General features: G+C 47.1%; 1 protein-coding gene across 3 annotated transcripts; it reads right to left on the bottom strand.

Moving 5' to 3' along the window:
- Positions 1-5,712: 5,712 nt before the first annotated feature.
- LOC309398227 (uncharacterized protein) lies at positions 5,713-15,951 on the bottom strand. Of its 3 annotated transcripts, none has more exons than XM_081964916.1 (5): positions 15,880-15,951; positions 11,931-12,083; positions 9,369-9,483; positions 7,514-7,636; positions 5,713-7,077 (listed from the first exon to the last, which is right to left on the bottom strand). In XM_081964916.1, the coding sequence occupies exons 1-5, from the start codon at positions 15,889-15,891 to the stop codon at positions 6,149-6,151; spliced, it is 1,332 nt and encodes a 443-aa protein (XP_081821042.1). In that variant the 5' UTR covers positions 15,892-15,951; the 3' UTR covers positions 5,713-6,148. The 3 variants fall into 3 exon arrangements, with proteins under 3 accessions (XP_081821042.1, XP_081821044.1, XP_081821043.1); XM_081964918.1 differs by having other exon boundaries at positions 11,931-12,089; positions 15,771-15,903; XM_081964917.1 differs by having other exon boundaries at positions 5,716-7,074.
- Between the last annotated feature and the right edge of the window lie 229 nt (positions 15,952-16,180).

Genomic DNA, 16,180 nt, shown 5'->3' on the forward strand with positions numbered 1-16,180 from the left:
GGGCAGGTAACAAGTTAAATCATTTTAGGATCAGGCAAAAATAGTCCCCCAAACTGGCCATGTTGTGATTCCGTTTTATTTATCAGTTCATAAGTACACGGTTTAGAGAAAAGCTGTTAAAATCAATGAAATGTTACAAATTTAAGCGCTTCATTCCATAGAGCTCTGCCATCAGGATAGATAATAGAATACAATTACAAGAATTATATAACCTATATAATATAATAAAACCAGGAAAGTCCCCTGAACTTTGTTTTGTCTAAACAGCATGGAGGAAGAAGTGGGATAATAGGTTTCAGAGAACGGAAGGGATCCTGGAGATCTTCAAGTCCAGCCCCTTCCTTGTAGTGAAATAACACTGGATTAACACCGCGGTATAAAGAGAGATTGCTAAATGCCCCCAGCGTTCTTGAGACAAACCTGAAATGTGTAGACATGCTCTTTTTAGAGCCAATATGTTGAGTCTTAGGGCCTCGGATGGTTGGATTTTTTTCCATGACTGATTCCCCGCAACCTGGTTTTTCAGATCTGCCTCCATCGGTCATGGCAAGAATATTTTCCCGCCCCACTGGAGAACCTGATTCAAAACCAATCCTTTTTTTTTCTTGGACTGTGGGATCCACTCAGAAAACGCCTTCAAATGTTTTGCGGATCACAGTTCTAGAAACATTAGATGAGACTCGCTGACATTTCTGGGGGTGTTTTTTTTCGGGAGGGGGGAGGTGGAATCCAGGATCAAATTCTTAACCATAAAGTTCACAACCACTTCTTCCTTCCCACCCTGGTCTTCCTGGCACAACTGTTGGTGCAAGAAGAGAACCATGTTGGCTGCCTTAAACACTCAAAGAGCCATTTGGACCAGTTTTCCACAGAAAACACCACAAAACCCTTCCCATGCCTGACTATTTCCTGAGCGGCCACAGAACTAGCATAATGTAGTTGAATTAAACATTGTTTCCTTCTGAAACTTTTCTTTTCTTGGATTTATCCATGGTTGGCGGACCGTGGGGGTGGTGGTTGAAAAGCTCAATAAATTGCGTGCCGGTGGGTATCACACATTGTTGGTTGCGACGCATATTTTGAGCGACAGGGAGCCACAGCAGAGGGATGAAAGAGCCACATGCGGCTCCGGAGCTGTGGGTTGCTGACCCCTGCACTAGGGAAAAGAAGGAAAGGAAAGGAAATGGAGGACAGGGAGGGAACAGGATGGGTTTTCCGATCTTTGGAAGCTAGAAAGGAGGCTGAAATGTTACTTAGAATTGACCAGAAATGGTGATGCCATATTAGAAGAGACATTCCCTTCACAGTTCGGTTTACGGGATCGCGGCCTCCCCTCTGCCTGTCAGGCAATGGAAGAGCCTCCACACACTCTCCAAGCAGTGGGGTCTCCCTCACTGGAGGCCTTTAAAGGCTGGGTGGTTGTCTGTCAAGAGATGTTCCAACAGAGCTTAGAGCAAGGAGGTCAGTCTAAATGACCTCTGAGGTCCCTTTCAAGTCTTATGGTTTGGATTCAAATTCATTTCTTTCCAGGAGGGTAAAAGGATCTCTAAAATCAAGGTTGGATTCACATGGAGATTAGAATGGCAGCGTGGGGCCAAGAAAGCAAGGAATTCTCACAACCATTTCCGAAAAGAAAGTGCCTTTCTGCCGGTCCCCTTTTCTCTCTGTAACAGGCCTGCCTTGTCAGGGATGTTGTGGGAGATTTAACAACAACAAAAAACAAAAACAAAACCCCAGAAAGTAGGAGAAAGGGATGTCTTGTTTCGGTCTCCTTGGGAGACAGCGGGAATATATTATAGGGGTGGGACTCAGCCGGTTTGGGAAGGTTTGGGCCAACTGCATTCTAATTTTGCATCTGGTTCGCCGAACCGGTTGTTGCAAGGACTGGTTGGCCCTACCCACCCCACGCCTCCCAGGAGTCTCTACACAGCCCGTTCATTATGCCAGGTAAGTACAGGGCCCACGCGGAGGCTCTGGGAAGGCGAAAAACAGGCCTCCAGAACTTCCAGAAACAGGCCCATTTCCGGGAGGCTTGACAAAAGCCTCAAGAGCCTGGGGAGGGCGAAAACACCCTCTCCCCGTGAGGAGGCTGAGATGGCCACACCCCCGTGGTCACGCCCACCCAGCAACCTGGATGCTAAAAATATTCAATCCCACCTCTGGATATATATATATAGTGTCACAACCCCTGGTATGCCCAAATATGGGAGGGAACACACTGCTTCCCCTTTCTGTCCTTTGGCTCACTCCAGACCACCATCTAGGCAGAAAACCATATTTTTAATGTCGCCTTTGTTATATTTGTGTTGTATTTGTGCTGATAAATAAATAAAGGGAGACTAGTATAGATCTATTTCAAGCTATTTAGCTCTATAGCTTGAAATAGATCTATACTAGTCTCCCTTTATTTATTTATCAGCACAAATACAACACACACACACACACACATATGCTGATTTTGTTGTATTCGGGTCTTTTCCCGTGTAAAATTGAGATTGTCTTGGCAACGTTTCGGCAAGATCTCACTTGCCATATATGTTGTATTTGTGCTGATAAATAAATAAAGGGAGACAATATAGATCTATTTCAAGCTATTTAGCTCTCATCAGCTAGCCATACCCTTACTGGGATTCAAGCTCAGGTTCAAATCCCAGTAAGGGTATGGCTAGCTGATGAGAGCTAAATAGCTTGAAATAGATCTATACTAGTCTCTATTTATTTATCAGGACAAATACAACACAAATATAAAAAGGCAACATTAAAAATAAAAATATTGTTTCCTGCCTGGATGGTCCTCTGTAATGAGCCGAAGGACAGAAAGGGGGAGTAGTGAGCTCCCTCCGATATTTGGGCATACCAGGGATTGTAACACAAATACATACATACATACATACATATATATATATAATCCACAAAGGTAATGTTTTATTCCGTATTTTCAACCAAGTTCATCACTCTCCACAAGAGCCCAGCAATCATCTCTGGATTCTTCCTTCAAGATTAATAAGGAGGATTGTGCAAATTATCATCCGCAGATCTCCCCTTAAGAACAAAGCAATAATAGTTACCAAAAAAACTGTTTTGGGGGCTTTTTTCCGGCTGTTTTTTTTAAACGGCTCAAAAACGGGATGAAAAAAGTCTCAAAAACGGCCCGAAAAAAGCCCTGAAAACAGGCCGAAAAAAGCCCCGAAAACAGGCCGAACAAAGGCCTGAAAACGGGTTGAGCAGAGGCCAAAAAAATGGCTGGCAGGTGGGCGGGGCTTCGGTAATATTCGGTCTCTAAGACATATAGACATTTTCACCCCCTTTTGGGAGGCAAAATTGTGTCTTATAGTCTGAAAAATGCGGTAATTAAAAGCCCTTTTAACATGCATTGTTCCAAGTTTAGATTGTGTAACATCGGGATGTTGGTTTGTTTGTTTTTTAAATCCCCTAGGACTGCAAAATGGCTTGTGGGCTAATGAGCCAGACCAGTGGTCGGCAAGCCGCAGCTTGCGAGCCACACATGGCTCTTTACACATTTTAATGCGGCTCTTCTGTGTGCCGGGCACCCGCTCCCCTCCCTCCTCTCGGGCACTTCAAAACAAGCGCCCCTTTCCCTTTTTTCTTTTCGACTCACAATGATTAGGGAGGATCCTGAAGTCGGGCGGGGACGAGAAGCGAGGAGGCAGAAAAAGAAACGGAGGCTAAGGAGCTTCCCCCCCGCCCCCTCCCAGCAAAAATCTAACCGGGGAGCCGGGCGGGTAGTAGCAAATTAGCCGATCACGGTGCATGATCGGCTAATTTGCTACTGCCCGCCCGGCTCCCCGGTTAGATTTTTGCTGGGAGGGGGCGGGGGGGAAGCTCCTTGGCCTCCGTCTCTTTTTCTCCCTCCTCGCTTCTTGGGGCTCCACCAATGGGGGAGTTTTAAGAGGTAACAATTGGCTGTTTTAAGACTGCTGGACTTCAATTCTCAGAATTCTGGGAGTTGAAGTCCACCAGTCTTAAGAGCCAATTTTGCAGATCACTGGGCTAATATGATTGATGCCCTTGGTGGACTTCAATTCTCAGAATTCTGGGAGTTGAAGTCCACAAGTCTTCAAGCTGTCAGGTTTGAAGACCCTGGGTTTTTTTTTCTAAAGGGTTGTGGGTGCGAGGGTCTTGCAACTTGACAGCTTTAAGACTTGCATGCTTCAATGCCAGAGTTCCTGAGCCAACATGACTGGAGGAGGAATTCTGGGAGTTGAAGTCCACAAGTCTTCAAGCTGTCAGGTTTGAAGACCCCTTGGGGTTTTTTTCCTAAAGGGTTAGGGATGCAAGGATCTTGTAACTTGACAGCTTTAAGACTTGCGTGCTTCAAATGCCAGAGTTTATTGAAACTAAAAACAGTGTACCATCCTATGTATTTTCGGTTTTAAAAATGTGGCTCTCAAAATAAATTTCAATCGTGGTTTTGGCGAGATTTGGCTCAGTTGAAAAAAAAGGTTGCCCACCACTGAGCCAGACTCATCCGTTGCCATAAATATATGACATACCACCTGGTAGGAAGAGACAAAAAATATATATAGCATGCCCCCCTTGTACAGCCAACTAGATTTTGAGAATTACCCACCCCCCAAAAAGAGAAAAAAAATATGGACGCTATGGAATCTCTCTGGGTTCGAAGAGATGTGGGGCACAAGAGTCTCCTACGCACCCAACCCCTGTGGATTATGGCTCTTAATCTGGATGGCAGAGTGGCTGCCTCTGAAGGCCACCAGCTGGGAGATCAGTGGTTCACCCTTGGGTGTTTTGGTGGGCCAACTGGGAGAACAAAGGGTGAGATCAGATGGGCCAGGGGGTCTCAATCCAGCAGGGCACAGTTTAGGTTCTTATGATAACATTTCAACAGATGGCAGATTGATAAAATACCAAGTTTGTTAAGATAGAATGCTTCTTCTCAGGGTGCTCTACTGCAGAGCATCCATGAGGAGAGTTAATTCACTGAATGAAAGCTCTTAGTCTTGACGGCAGGATGGCTGCCTCTGAAGGCCATTTTCCAGGAGACCAGAGGACTTCCTTGGGCGAAGAGGATGGGCCCGGAGTCCGATCCAGCAAGGCATTGCTTAGATTCTTAAATATACCTCTATAACAGGGGTGTCAAATTTGACTTCACTGAGGGCCGCGTCAGGGTTGTTTGACCTTGAGGAGCCAGGATGGGCATGGCCAGCCCGACGTCACTCGTGTCAGGGGCGCCTGTGGTGGCCTGAGCGTTCTGGCAGCAAAAGCGGACTCCGACGTCCATTTTCAGCTGTGACAGCTTCCTGCAACCCTCTGCCAGTGAAAATGGAACTCAGGAGGGCATCGCGGGCATCGTTTTCTCTGGCAGAGGCATCCCTGGCCAGTTCTTTGCTGTTTCCAGGGTGGCTCCGTGAGCCAGATCTAAGCACTTTGCGGGCTGAATCCAGCTCTCGGGCCTTGAGTTTGACACCCCAATCTATAACATATAATAAACTATCCTTGACTATAGTTTTCTAATTCTGTTCGTCCACGTATGTAACAAATGAAGAAGTCCCAAAAATGCTTTTCCAAATGACAACTGGACTTTCCTGGGTTTTTCCTCTTTTTCCCTCGAAAACATTTTGCTTCTCATCCAAGAAGATTCCATTTTGAAGAATTTCCGTTCCGAAGCTTCTTGGATGAGAAGTGAAACATTTTGAAGGAAAAAAACCCCAAGTCCAGCTGCCTTTTGGGAAAAAACACCTCTGGGCAGTGGTGAAAGTCAGTTTTTTTTAACTACCGGTTCTGTGGGCGTGGCTTGATGGGCGTGGCAGGGGAAGGATACTGCAAAATCCCCATTCCCTCCCGATCAGCTGGGACTCAGGAGGGAGAGAATAGATGGGGGTGGGGCCAGCCAGAAGTGGCATTTGCCGGTTCTCTGAACTACTCAAAATTTCCACTACCAGTTCTCCAAAATCTGTCAGAACCTGCTGGATTTCACCCCTGCTTCTGGGACAACCACAATCTTCGAGGATCTCCAAAGGTGACAACGAAGAAGCTTCTGAAACACACTTGATTATTTGACATGAAGCAAGAGTCAGCTTTCTTTCCCATTTTTCCCCCCTTCGCAACTGAAGCTCACTGCAGAGAGACACACACCCCATGCGCCCCAGGCCCTTTGAACCCCGGATTAGACAATTTCCGCGGCGTGGATCCTCTGGTGCGAGACTAGCGAATCGCCCCGCGAGAACTGTTTCCCGCAGATGGGACACTCGTAGGGCTTCTCCCCCGTGTGGATGCGCTGATGCGATGTGAGGTTGCTGCTCTGGCTGAAGGCCCTCCCGCACTCCAAGCAGGTGTACGGCTTCTCCCCGGTGTGGGTCCTCTGGTGCAAAGTGAGGTGTGCGCTCCGGCTGAAACTCTTCCCGCACTCCAGGCACAGGTAGGGCTTCTCCCCCGTGTGCATCCTCAGGTGCGAGGCCAGGTTCCCGCTGAAGCTGAACCTCTTGCCGCAATCCAGGCATTTGTACGGCTTGTCCCCCGTGTGCGTCTGTTCGTGGGACAGGAGGTGCTTTCGACAAGTGAAGGTCTTCTCGCACTGCAGGCAGCGATAGCGGGCTTTGCGTGTGTGAATCTTCTGGTGCCTGGTGAGGTGGGTGCTCCGGCGGAAGCTCTTGCCGCACTCGGCACAGGTGTGCGGCCTCTCGTTCGTGTGCTTGGCCTGCTTGTGTTGGGCGAGCTTGGCCTCGTCGCCGAAGCTCTTCCCGCAACGGAAACACTTGTAGAGTTTCTCGGCCAGGTGGACTCTTTTGTGGGAGATGAGCCGGGTGCTTCGATAGAAGCCCTTGCCGCATTCCGAGCACTTGTACGGCTTCTCCCCCCGGTGAAGCTTTTGGTGCAAGATCAGATAATCGCCTCGACTGAAGCTTTTCCCGCACTCGAAACACCGGAAGGGCTTCTCTCCCGTGTGAGTCCTCTGGTGCCTGGTGAGGTCCGACTTGCAACTGAAGATCTTCCCACACAGGGCACACTTGTTTGCACTCGTCCCTTCGGTGTTCGGATGCTCGAGTATCGTTACAGACACCTCGGCGGGTTCCTCCTTAATCTGGATGGTTTCTGCTGGAACACAGGGAGGAAAAAAATATATCTTAGGAGCCTGGGAGATGGTGGGGCTTTTGGCCTTGGCAGGTAACCAGAATTAAAAAGCCAACCCCGTACAGGCTGGGAGGACCGTTAAAGTAACAGAATCCCATAAAGGAGAATATTTGTAGCACGGGGTTGAAATGAGGAGCTCTTAGTGCCTCCAAGCTTTTCTTGCATTGTGAAACTCATTTGTTTTTACTACCAATTCTGTGGGTGTGGCTTGGTGGGCGTGGTGTGGCTTGGTGGGCGTGGCTTGGTGGGCGTGGCAGAAGGATACTGCAAAATCTCCATTCCCACCCCACCCTGGGGCCAGCCAGAGGTGGCATTTGGGGGTTCCCCAAACTATTCAAAATTTCCCCTACCGGTTCTCCAGAACCTGTCCGAACCTGCTGGATTTCACCCCTGCACTCACCCACTTCCACTGGAGGGAAATTATTGTCTTCAGAACTTCGCGGTGAACGTTTCAGCTGATGCTCTGAAGTGAAGCTTTCGGGGAGGAAACCTCCCTTGGTGGTTGATCTTGCCGTCCAGTCGTCTTCAGGAGGGGGGAAAAAATGATTGTAAAACATTTCAGGCTCATCTGTCACTAACAGTATTAAGCACACTTAAAAATCTTCCCAGGTGGTCTCTGACAAGCAACTTCAGTGGGAGTAGCTGGATTTGCTTAACGGTTACCCCTTTCACTTAAAAACGTCTTTCTTTAGCGATGGGCATTCCAATCCTAACTCTGGTCGTATGTCAAGGACTACCTGAACATACTTTCCATGAGATGAAAAACTGGCCCCTTCTTTACCGTGCAGGTAAACCAGTGGTGGAATGCATTTTTTTTTACTACCGGTTCTGTGGGCGTGGCTTGGTGGGCGTGGCTTGGTGGGCGTGGCTTGGTGGGCATGGCTTGGTGGGCATGGCAGGGGAAGGATATTGCAAAATCTCCATTCCCACCCCACTTTGGGGCCAGTCAGAGGTGGTATATACCGGTTCTCCGAATTACTCAAAACTTCCACTACCGATTCTCTAGAACCTGCCAAAACCTGCTGGATTTCACCCATGAGGTAATCTTGACTTACACCAGATCATTTAATAACCATTCAAAGTTACGATGGCACTGAAAAAAAGGGATTTATGACCGTTTTTCACAGTTACAATCTTTGCAGGATCACATGATCAAAATCCAGCTGCTGGTCAACTGATTCATACTTATGACCACTGCTGTGGTCCCGGGCCCACGGGATCCCCTTTTGCGACTTTCTGACAAGCAAATTTGATGGGAAAGCTAGGTTCCCTTAACAACCAGGCTGCCAACTTATCCGCCGCAGTGATTCACTTAGCCACTGTGGCAAGAAAGATCATAAAACGGGGCAAAACTCACTTAACAAATGTCTCAATTCACAACAGAAATTTTGGGCTCAATTGTTGTGGCCCTCCAGCAGCCAGCGGAGCTAACAGCAGAGTTGGACAGTGAGGAGGTTGGGGAGGAGCATGGACCAGTCCTGGAGGCTGGGGAAGGCTCGGACGAGGGCTCTGCATCGGAGGCAGAGAGGGGGCCGAGGCCGTCTGGCAGTGATCAGGTGCCTCGGGAGCTAGACAGCAGTGAGGCAGAGGAACAGCTGGAGCCTGTTCCCAGTGTGCGCATGCGCAGAGCTGCCTGAAGAAAAGAACAACTCAGAAATCAGGGTTGACTTGGGAGTAAAGTCACAGTGGAAAGTGATTGGCTGGTCCCATAGGAAATAAAAGAGGACCGAAAGGGGAGTGGGCTTTGCAGGAAACAATTGGTTCGTTCAGTCGTTAGATTCGTTTCAGGAGTGTGAAGATCTGTCCATTGAATCTCAGAGACTCTGTGCCCAGTCTTTCCTTGCACAGCACCTCCTTTGGGAAATATTGACATGGCAGCTTTCCAAGCTAGATAAGGTCTGTAGTCATAAATATTCCTTTGAAAGATTGTTTGCCAGGCCTTTGCTGAATGTGAATGAGAGGAATTCACATTCGTTTAATAAAAGGGGTTTTGTCAGGACCAGGACTCTGCCTCGTGCTCTTTGGGGAAGCCTAGGTCAGAACATCAATTGTGGTCGTACGTTGAGTCCCAGACACTGTGACTGAGCTGTTGTGATGTCACAGAACGAACATCCCAGCTGCTGAGAATTACTATTGTGCACTATTGACCATAGAACCAACAAGGGAGCCAAAGCTAAGCCTGGCCTAGAAAGGAATTTCAAGGACATTCAAGACCACTCCGTTCTCCCTCCCCAAATTGTGTTATTCCTGTTTACCTGACGGAAGGGCCTCTTCGCTGTCATCTTCCTCCTTGACTATGACACGCAGCAGCCCCAATTCAGAGTCCCAAAAAGACTGGGTGACGTTGGAGCAATCTGGACTTCTGGACTCCTACAAGGAGAGAGAAAGTCAGCCAGCTCTAAAGACCTCAACCTCCCTTGCACCTTCTTCTTAAACCTGGAATCAGGTTTAGAGCCGAGGTGGCGCAGTGGTTAGAGTGCAGTACTGCAGGCTACTTCAGCTGACTGCTAGCTGCAGTTTGGCAGATCGATTCTCACCGGGCTTAAGGTGGACCCGTCCTTCCATCCTTCCGAGGTGGGTAAAATGAGGACCCAGATTGTTGGGGGGGGGGGCAATAGGCTGACTCGGTAAACCACTTAGAGAGGGCTGTAAAAGTAGGAAGGGAAAGAGGAAGAGGAGGAGTGGGAGAAAGACAAGGGAAGAAGGAAGGGAAGGAGAGGAAGAAGGAAGAAAGTAGAGAAGGGAGCGAGGGAGAAAAGAAAGGGAAAATGAGGTGGTGTGACAACAGGAAGAAGGGATAGTAAATAAAGCAACCCAAATTGTATATTATAACCTATTAAATGAAATAACAAATGTATAAGAGTGGTAAATGTATAGAAGAATAACTACTATGTGAATGTATTGTGGCCCAGCAGGATCCGGTTGAGCTGCTGATAGACTCGGATAGCGAGGAACCATATGAGTCTGCCCTGGACAATGTGGAGGACCCTGTGCAGGGTTCAGACTCAGAGCAGGGACCAAAGAGGCTGGTTGGCCACCAGGAGGCGCCTGAGGCATGGAGCAGTGGGGAGGATCAAAGGCAGTTTGTCCCTGATGCTAGATTGAGAAGGGCTGAGAAACGGAAGCAGCAACTCCCTAGGCAGACTCACAGATGATGATTAAGCACAGGTGGTTGTGGATTGGCCCCTCCCAAGAGAGATTATAGGTGAGGCGTTGGGAGGGGACATTTGCAGGAAACAACCGTTCAAATTAGTAGTTAAGAAAATCTATCTGTGTATTCTAGCCGAGTCTGTTCATTTGGACTATCTGCGTTGCTTCATTTGAATTATCTGGGTTGCTCTATTGAACGTGAGTTTTCTGGGCCCTCAGCCAAAAGATTCGTTATCTCAGTAATTAAACAGTGGCAAACAGCCAAGCCTGTGTTCTGGTTTATTCACAGGCGGTGTGTGTGTGTGTGTGTGTGTCAGAACATGAACGTATACTTAAAATGGTAAGAGAATAAAAAATTAAAAAAATTCTGGGGGGGGAAAAAAGCACTATGAAGCGCTTTATAAGTCTAAGTTCTATTGCTATTGGACAACTTCATTTTGGGACCAGACTAAATTTGCCGTATGATTTCTGGCCACTGGGGGGCTGCAAAAGAGACAGGGGAAGACGTACTGATTTGGTGACATAGAGGTAGTCCTCAACTTACAGAGGTTCATTCAGTGATCGAAGTTACAACGGCACTGCAAAAGGTGACTTTATGACCGTTTCTCATCCTTAGGACCATGCCAGCATCCCCACAGTCCCCTGGTTTACATTCGGATGCTTTGACAACTGACTCACATTTAAGACGGTTGCAGTGTCCCGTGTGTGTGTGTGTGTCACATCATCCTGTTGGTCAGCCTTCTGACAAACAAAGTCAATGGGGAAGCCAGATTCACTTAACGACCGTGCGACTAATTTAACTGCCACAGTGGTTTACTTAACGAACGTGGCGAGAAAAGTCGTAACACGGGGCAGAACCCACTAGGCAAATTTCTCGCTTCGCGACCTACATTTTGGGCCGAGCTCTGTGGTCGTTAAGTCGAGGACTACCTGTAATTGGAATGAGCCGGCAGAAGTTTTGGGAGCCGGTTTAGAGCGTGGAAGTGAAGCCAGGTCGCATCCAGCTAGCAATTGGATGGGGAGCCCTGGGAATCCAGAGCTGTGGGATGTGAAAAGAGATTGTGAAGAAATCAATGAGAATCTCCCACAAAACTGCCTAAGTTCAGCCAGCAAGGTTGACCTTCACTTAAGAACATAATTAACATTTTTTTTTAAAAAGCAGGTAGACATGTTCAGATTTGCCACTGGGCGGCAACAATTGAGGGATCAGATTAGGACAGGGAAAACCCAATTTTACTTTCCATCTCAGCCACAGATGCCATTTGGCAATAGCATATAGACTTATATACCGCTTCACAGTCCTTTACGGCCCTCTCTAAGTGGTTTACAGTGTATTTCCCCAACTATCTGGGTCCTCATTTTATCCACCTGGGAAGGATGGAAGGCTGAGTCAACCTTGAGCCTGGTGAGATTCGAACTGCCAAATTGCAGGCAGCCGGCAGTCAGCAGAAGTAGCCTGCAGTACCACATTCTAACCACTGCGCCACCTTGGCAGGGGAGATTCTGGCCCACTGACATTCAACCTAGCCTACTTCACAAGATTGTTGTGGGGGAGAAAACGGGAAGACAGAGCATTCTGTATGTTGCCTTGAATAAACAAAGACTGATACTCAATGTTAAAAATTAGGATTGAAGCTTAAAAGAGAAGCCAGGGGATAATTACGTACCATTTTTGTGTTCTTTTGCCGATTCCTGAAAGTGGTTGTGCTGCAGTTCCCAATTAGGGTTGGTCTTTCGGCGGGAGTCCTGAATGCTTCACTCTCTAGAATTCCCACCCAAGGTTGACTGGATTTATTTTTAAGCTTTGTGTGTATACGCCACTGCAACCTAGATGATGGAGTGGAAAGTTAGGTTGTTAGAATAAAGTCTATAATAAGAATCATTTGCAAACTCACTTGTTCTATTTTTTTTAACCTTCATGAAGGAAAAAGTTAGAATTATTGAATTGTGGAGTTGGAAGGGGCCACTAAGATTGTGTAAACTAGTGTTTCTCAACCTCAACAATTTTAAGGTATGTGGACTTCAACTCCCAGAATCCCCCAACCAGCATTTCAATCCAACCCTCTGCAAAACGGGGAGGAAAATCAGTCAACCCATCCTCCAGATCCCATATAGCCTCTTCTTAAAAACCTCCAGCAGTGGAGAACTCCCAGAACTTCAAATAACGCATATTAAGAACTTCAAATAACATTTACTTGTCCCAAAGTTGCTTTTTCAAGAGGTAACTGCTTTCTTTATTTTTGTTTTTTACTTGAACTAAAGAAGCTTTTTGGATGAGAAGCGAAAGGACTTCAAAGAAAGTCCAGTTGCCTCTTGAAAAAAACACCCTTGGGGCAGCCGTGACTTGGATGACGGAAAATCTCCATAGACAACATTCGTGTTTATTTTATTTATCTCTCACTTCTTCAGGAGTTCAAGGCAATCCACCTTCACCACTGTACATTTATCAATACTAAGCACTTTTTAAGATGTGATCCATTATTTCGAGTACACATTTTTAGGAGGAGGATTGTTATATCGGTAGTGCAGTATTATCATTGTTTATGTTATATACTGCTAATTTCAATTGGCTCTTGGCAGTTTGCAAGGCTGTTAAAATTGACAATAAAACAGCAATACATTCAAAGCAAAAGCCATGTTGCTAAATAATCCTCCAGCATGCCCCACAGAAGAACTCTTATTTAAAAAATTTTTCTGTGACCCTGTTTTCCTATCTCAAAAGAGATACAAGATTTTTCTCTTTTTGACTCAAAAAAAAAGCATAGCAGTTAAAGCATTGGAGCAGGGCAAGAGATGATGGATAGATGATTTTTCGCTTTTGATGTTGTTTGATTTGCTTCTCTTTGTCTCTCTCTTTCCTTGCTTTTCTTTGGAGGTGACATGGCTAGAAGTTAGGATAGAAAGGAAATGTTTTTTTCAAACAAAGGATGACATGATTAAAAGTTAGTATAAGAGATTAGAAATAAGAGAAAAGGGGAATATTAGTGTATACACCTTTATATAATAAGAGCAATAAGAGGAGAAAAAATGGAATAATCGAATAATGACAGATTGCAACTTTATATAAACATGTACCATGTTTCCCAGAAAATAAGAGAGGGTCTTCGTTTCTTTTGAGCCCCCCAAAATAAGTGCTTGGTCTTATTTTTAGGGAGGTCTTATTATTTTGGAGGTGCAGGAGGCGGCGAGCGTGGTCACCTCATGGCTGCTGCTGTGTTGCAATATTTTTTAGGGCGGGCTTATTTTCGGGGGTGGGCTTATTTTAGCGCATGCGCTCAAAAGCCCAATTGGGCTTATTCTGGGAGATCTTATTTTTGGGAAGACAGGGTATTGCCATTAGAAAGATATAAGTTGGTTGAAAGTAATAACGCTGTTAGTTTTGTTTATATTAGAATGTATAATATCCAGGTGCCCTACTATTCACGCATTGATATGTTTGTAAAAAAAATTTTTTTTTAAGCTTTTTAAAAAAAAAGAGATACTGTACAAATTCGGAATAAAAAAGTCATCCAAAGGGAGTGAAGAAAGCATAATTCCACACAGAGGAAAGCTATCTGCAATGCTCAGAGCCTTGGTTGGGTTTTCTAATAGCATCTTCGGAGAATAAAAGCAGTTTTTCTCCAGTCTTCTGCCATCTGTGCTGGATTTCAACTCCCAGAATGCTCTGCTGGGAGCACTTAGAACGGCTAGGGAGTCTGGGAGTTGAAGTCCCACGGGGTACTCCTTGGGGAAAGTTGATCTGGGGTATAGGAGTAGCCAAGTTCAGGTTTCATTTTTAGCCATGAAAATTGGACTGTATGGGGCAACTCCTTCAGTTCAGCCTACCTCACAATACAACAAAAGGCAATCTTTTTGAGCTTGTGGAGAAAAGGTAGGATAAAAAGCCATCCAAAAATATTATTATTTCCTCCCTCTTCCCAGCTTGTTTCCTCTGCAGTACATAAATCGCTGAAGAGGCAGCCATTATTTTACAATTATAATCCTGATTTATCACAGGTTGCTTGTATATACACGGAGAGCTTTTGCACCGGAGACAAATTCCTTGTGATGTCCAATCACACTTGGCCAATAAAGAATTATCTTCTATTAAGAAGATCCCAGCTGCCATCCTAAACTCCTCTATGGCAGAAAGCTAAGGTTGGGGATGCTAGCCTAGGCAGCTCAAGTTAAGTGAGCCACTTTGCATCTTTCAGATACAAAGGCAAAAAAGTTGGCTAGACCGCTTTGATGCACAAACAGTGTTTGCAGATCACCTCAACTGATATGGTGCTTGACGCGGACCTATTTTGCAAACTCTACCTGGTAGTTCATTCAGCAAACCTAGTTAAACAAACCACAGATTATCATAAGAGGTGCCAAAGAGCCAGATTTCCTCAACAGGGAAACAAGAGTGTTGCCATCTTACAATTATTAATGTTGTCCTTCTTTTCTCTAGATTAGCCAACCCCAAATCCTGCAACCGTTCTTCATATGTTTTAGCCTCCAGACCTTTGATCGTCTTAAATTGCTCTTCTTTGCACTTCCCCCCCCCAAAGTCTCAACATCTTTGTTTGTAATGTGGGGATCAAAACTGAATGCAGTACAGATAGCATTAGCACTCAAGATTTATATGCCGCTTTACAGTGCTTTACAGCCCTCTCTAAGTGGTTTACAGAGTCAGCATAGATTGCCCCCAACAATTTTGGGTCCTCATTTTACCCACCTCAGAAGGATGGAAGGCTGAGTCAACCCTAAGCTGAGATCGTCCTCAACTTACGACCGCAATGGAGCCTGGAATTTATATCGCTAAGTGAGACAGTGAGTTTTGCCCCATTTTATGACCTTCCTTGCCACAGCTGTTAAGTGAATCACTGCCATCCTTAAAATTAGCAACAGGGTGCTTAAGTGAATCTGGCTTCTCCATTGACTTGGGCTTGTCAGAAGGTCATCACAGTGATCCCCGGGGAAGTCAGTTGTATCAAGCATGCAAATGCCAATCACAGTGAGCCTGGGAAATGGTGCAAGGGGGTGAAAAAAAAGTCACCTTTTCCAGTGCCGTTGTAACTTTGGGCGGTCACTAAACGAAGTGTTGTAAGTCGAGGTGTCTTACCAAGGCTTGCACTTTCACGTGTGCGGGGTGGGTGGGTGTTACGTGTGCAGGCATGCAATTGCAGCCAGGCATTTGCCCGTCCTAATTCCTTCCCTCCCAGCGGATCCCCATCCTGTTTGGGACCCGGCGGGCGTCGCACTCACAGCGGACACTTGTGGGTGGTGAAGGGGTCGTCCAAGAACCGGGCAGCGAGGGGGTCGAGGGAGACCGCCGGACGGGTTGCAACGGGTCAAGAGCCGGGACCAGCCGGAACGGGCTGAGCGGACCGGGATCCCGAACGGGAATGGTATTATGAACAGGGGTGGAATTGAGGATCGCGGGGGGGGGGGGGGGAGGTATTACTTCCCACGGCTGTTCCCCCCGGGCGGCTCTTCCTTCTACCTTCCCTCCTTCCCTCGGCTGTCAAGTCTGCCCGCTCACCTGGCGCGCGCGCCGCTTTCCGCGCGGAGAAACAGGAAGAGGGTCCTTTTCTTTCCCGAGGGTGTGCGCGCGCTCGCCTCCTCCCCCCCCCTCCACGCCCCACAGACACACATACCCATAAAAACCGCCGCCGTCTATTCTAGGCAGCCGAACTCGTCTGCCTTTAATGCCCTTAAAACCCGCCCCTTTCCCCGGGAGAAGCGTGGACGGCTTGGGATCATGGCGGGCGCCTCCCCGCCCCGCCCCGCCTTTCCTTTGGAGCCTCAGCGGGGCGCGGAAAGGCGCCCTCCCCCTCGCTTGAGCCCGGAATTGGGAGGAGAAGGGAAAGGCGGTGGAGGGGGGAGGGAGTTGGAGCTCTGCTGCCCTCAGGAAACGGAGCAGCCACCCCAAAGAAGCGGGACGAGGGGA

The sequence above is a fragment of the Natrix helvetica genome (assembly GCF_964273705.1).
Source record: "Natrix helvetica genome assembly, chromosome: 1".
NCBI classification, from domain to species: Eukaryota; Metazoa; Chordata; class Lepidosauria; order Squamata; family Natricidae; genus Natrix; species Natrix helvetica.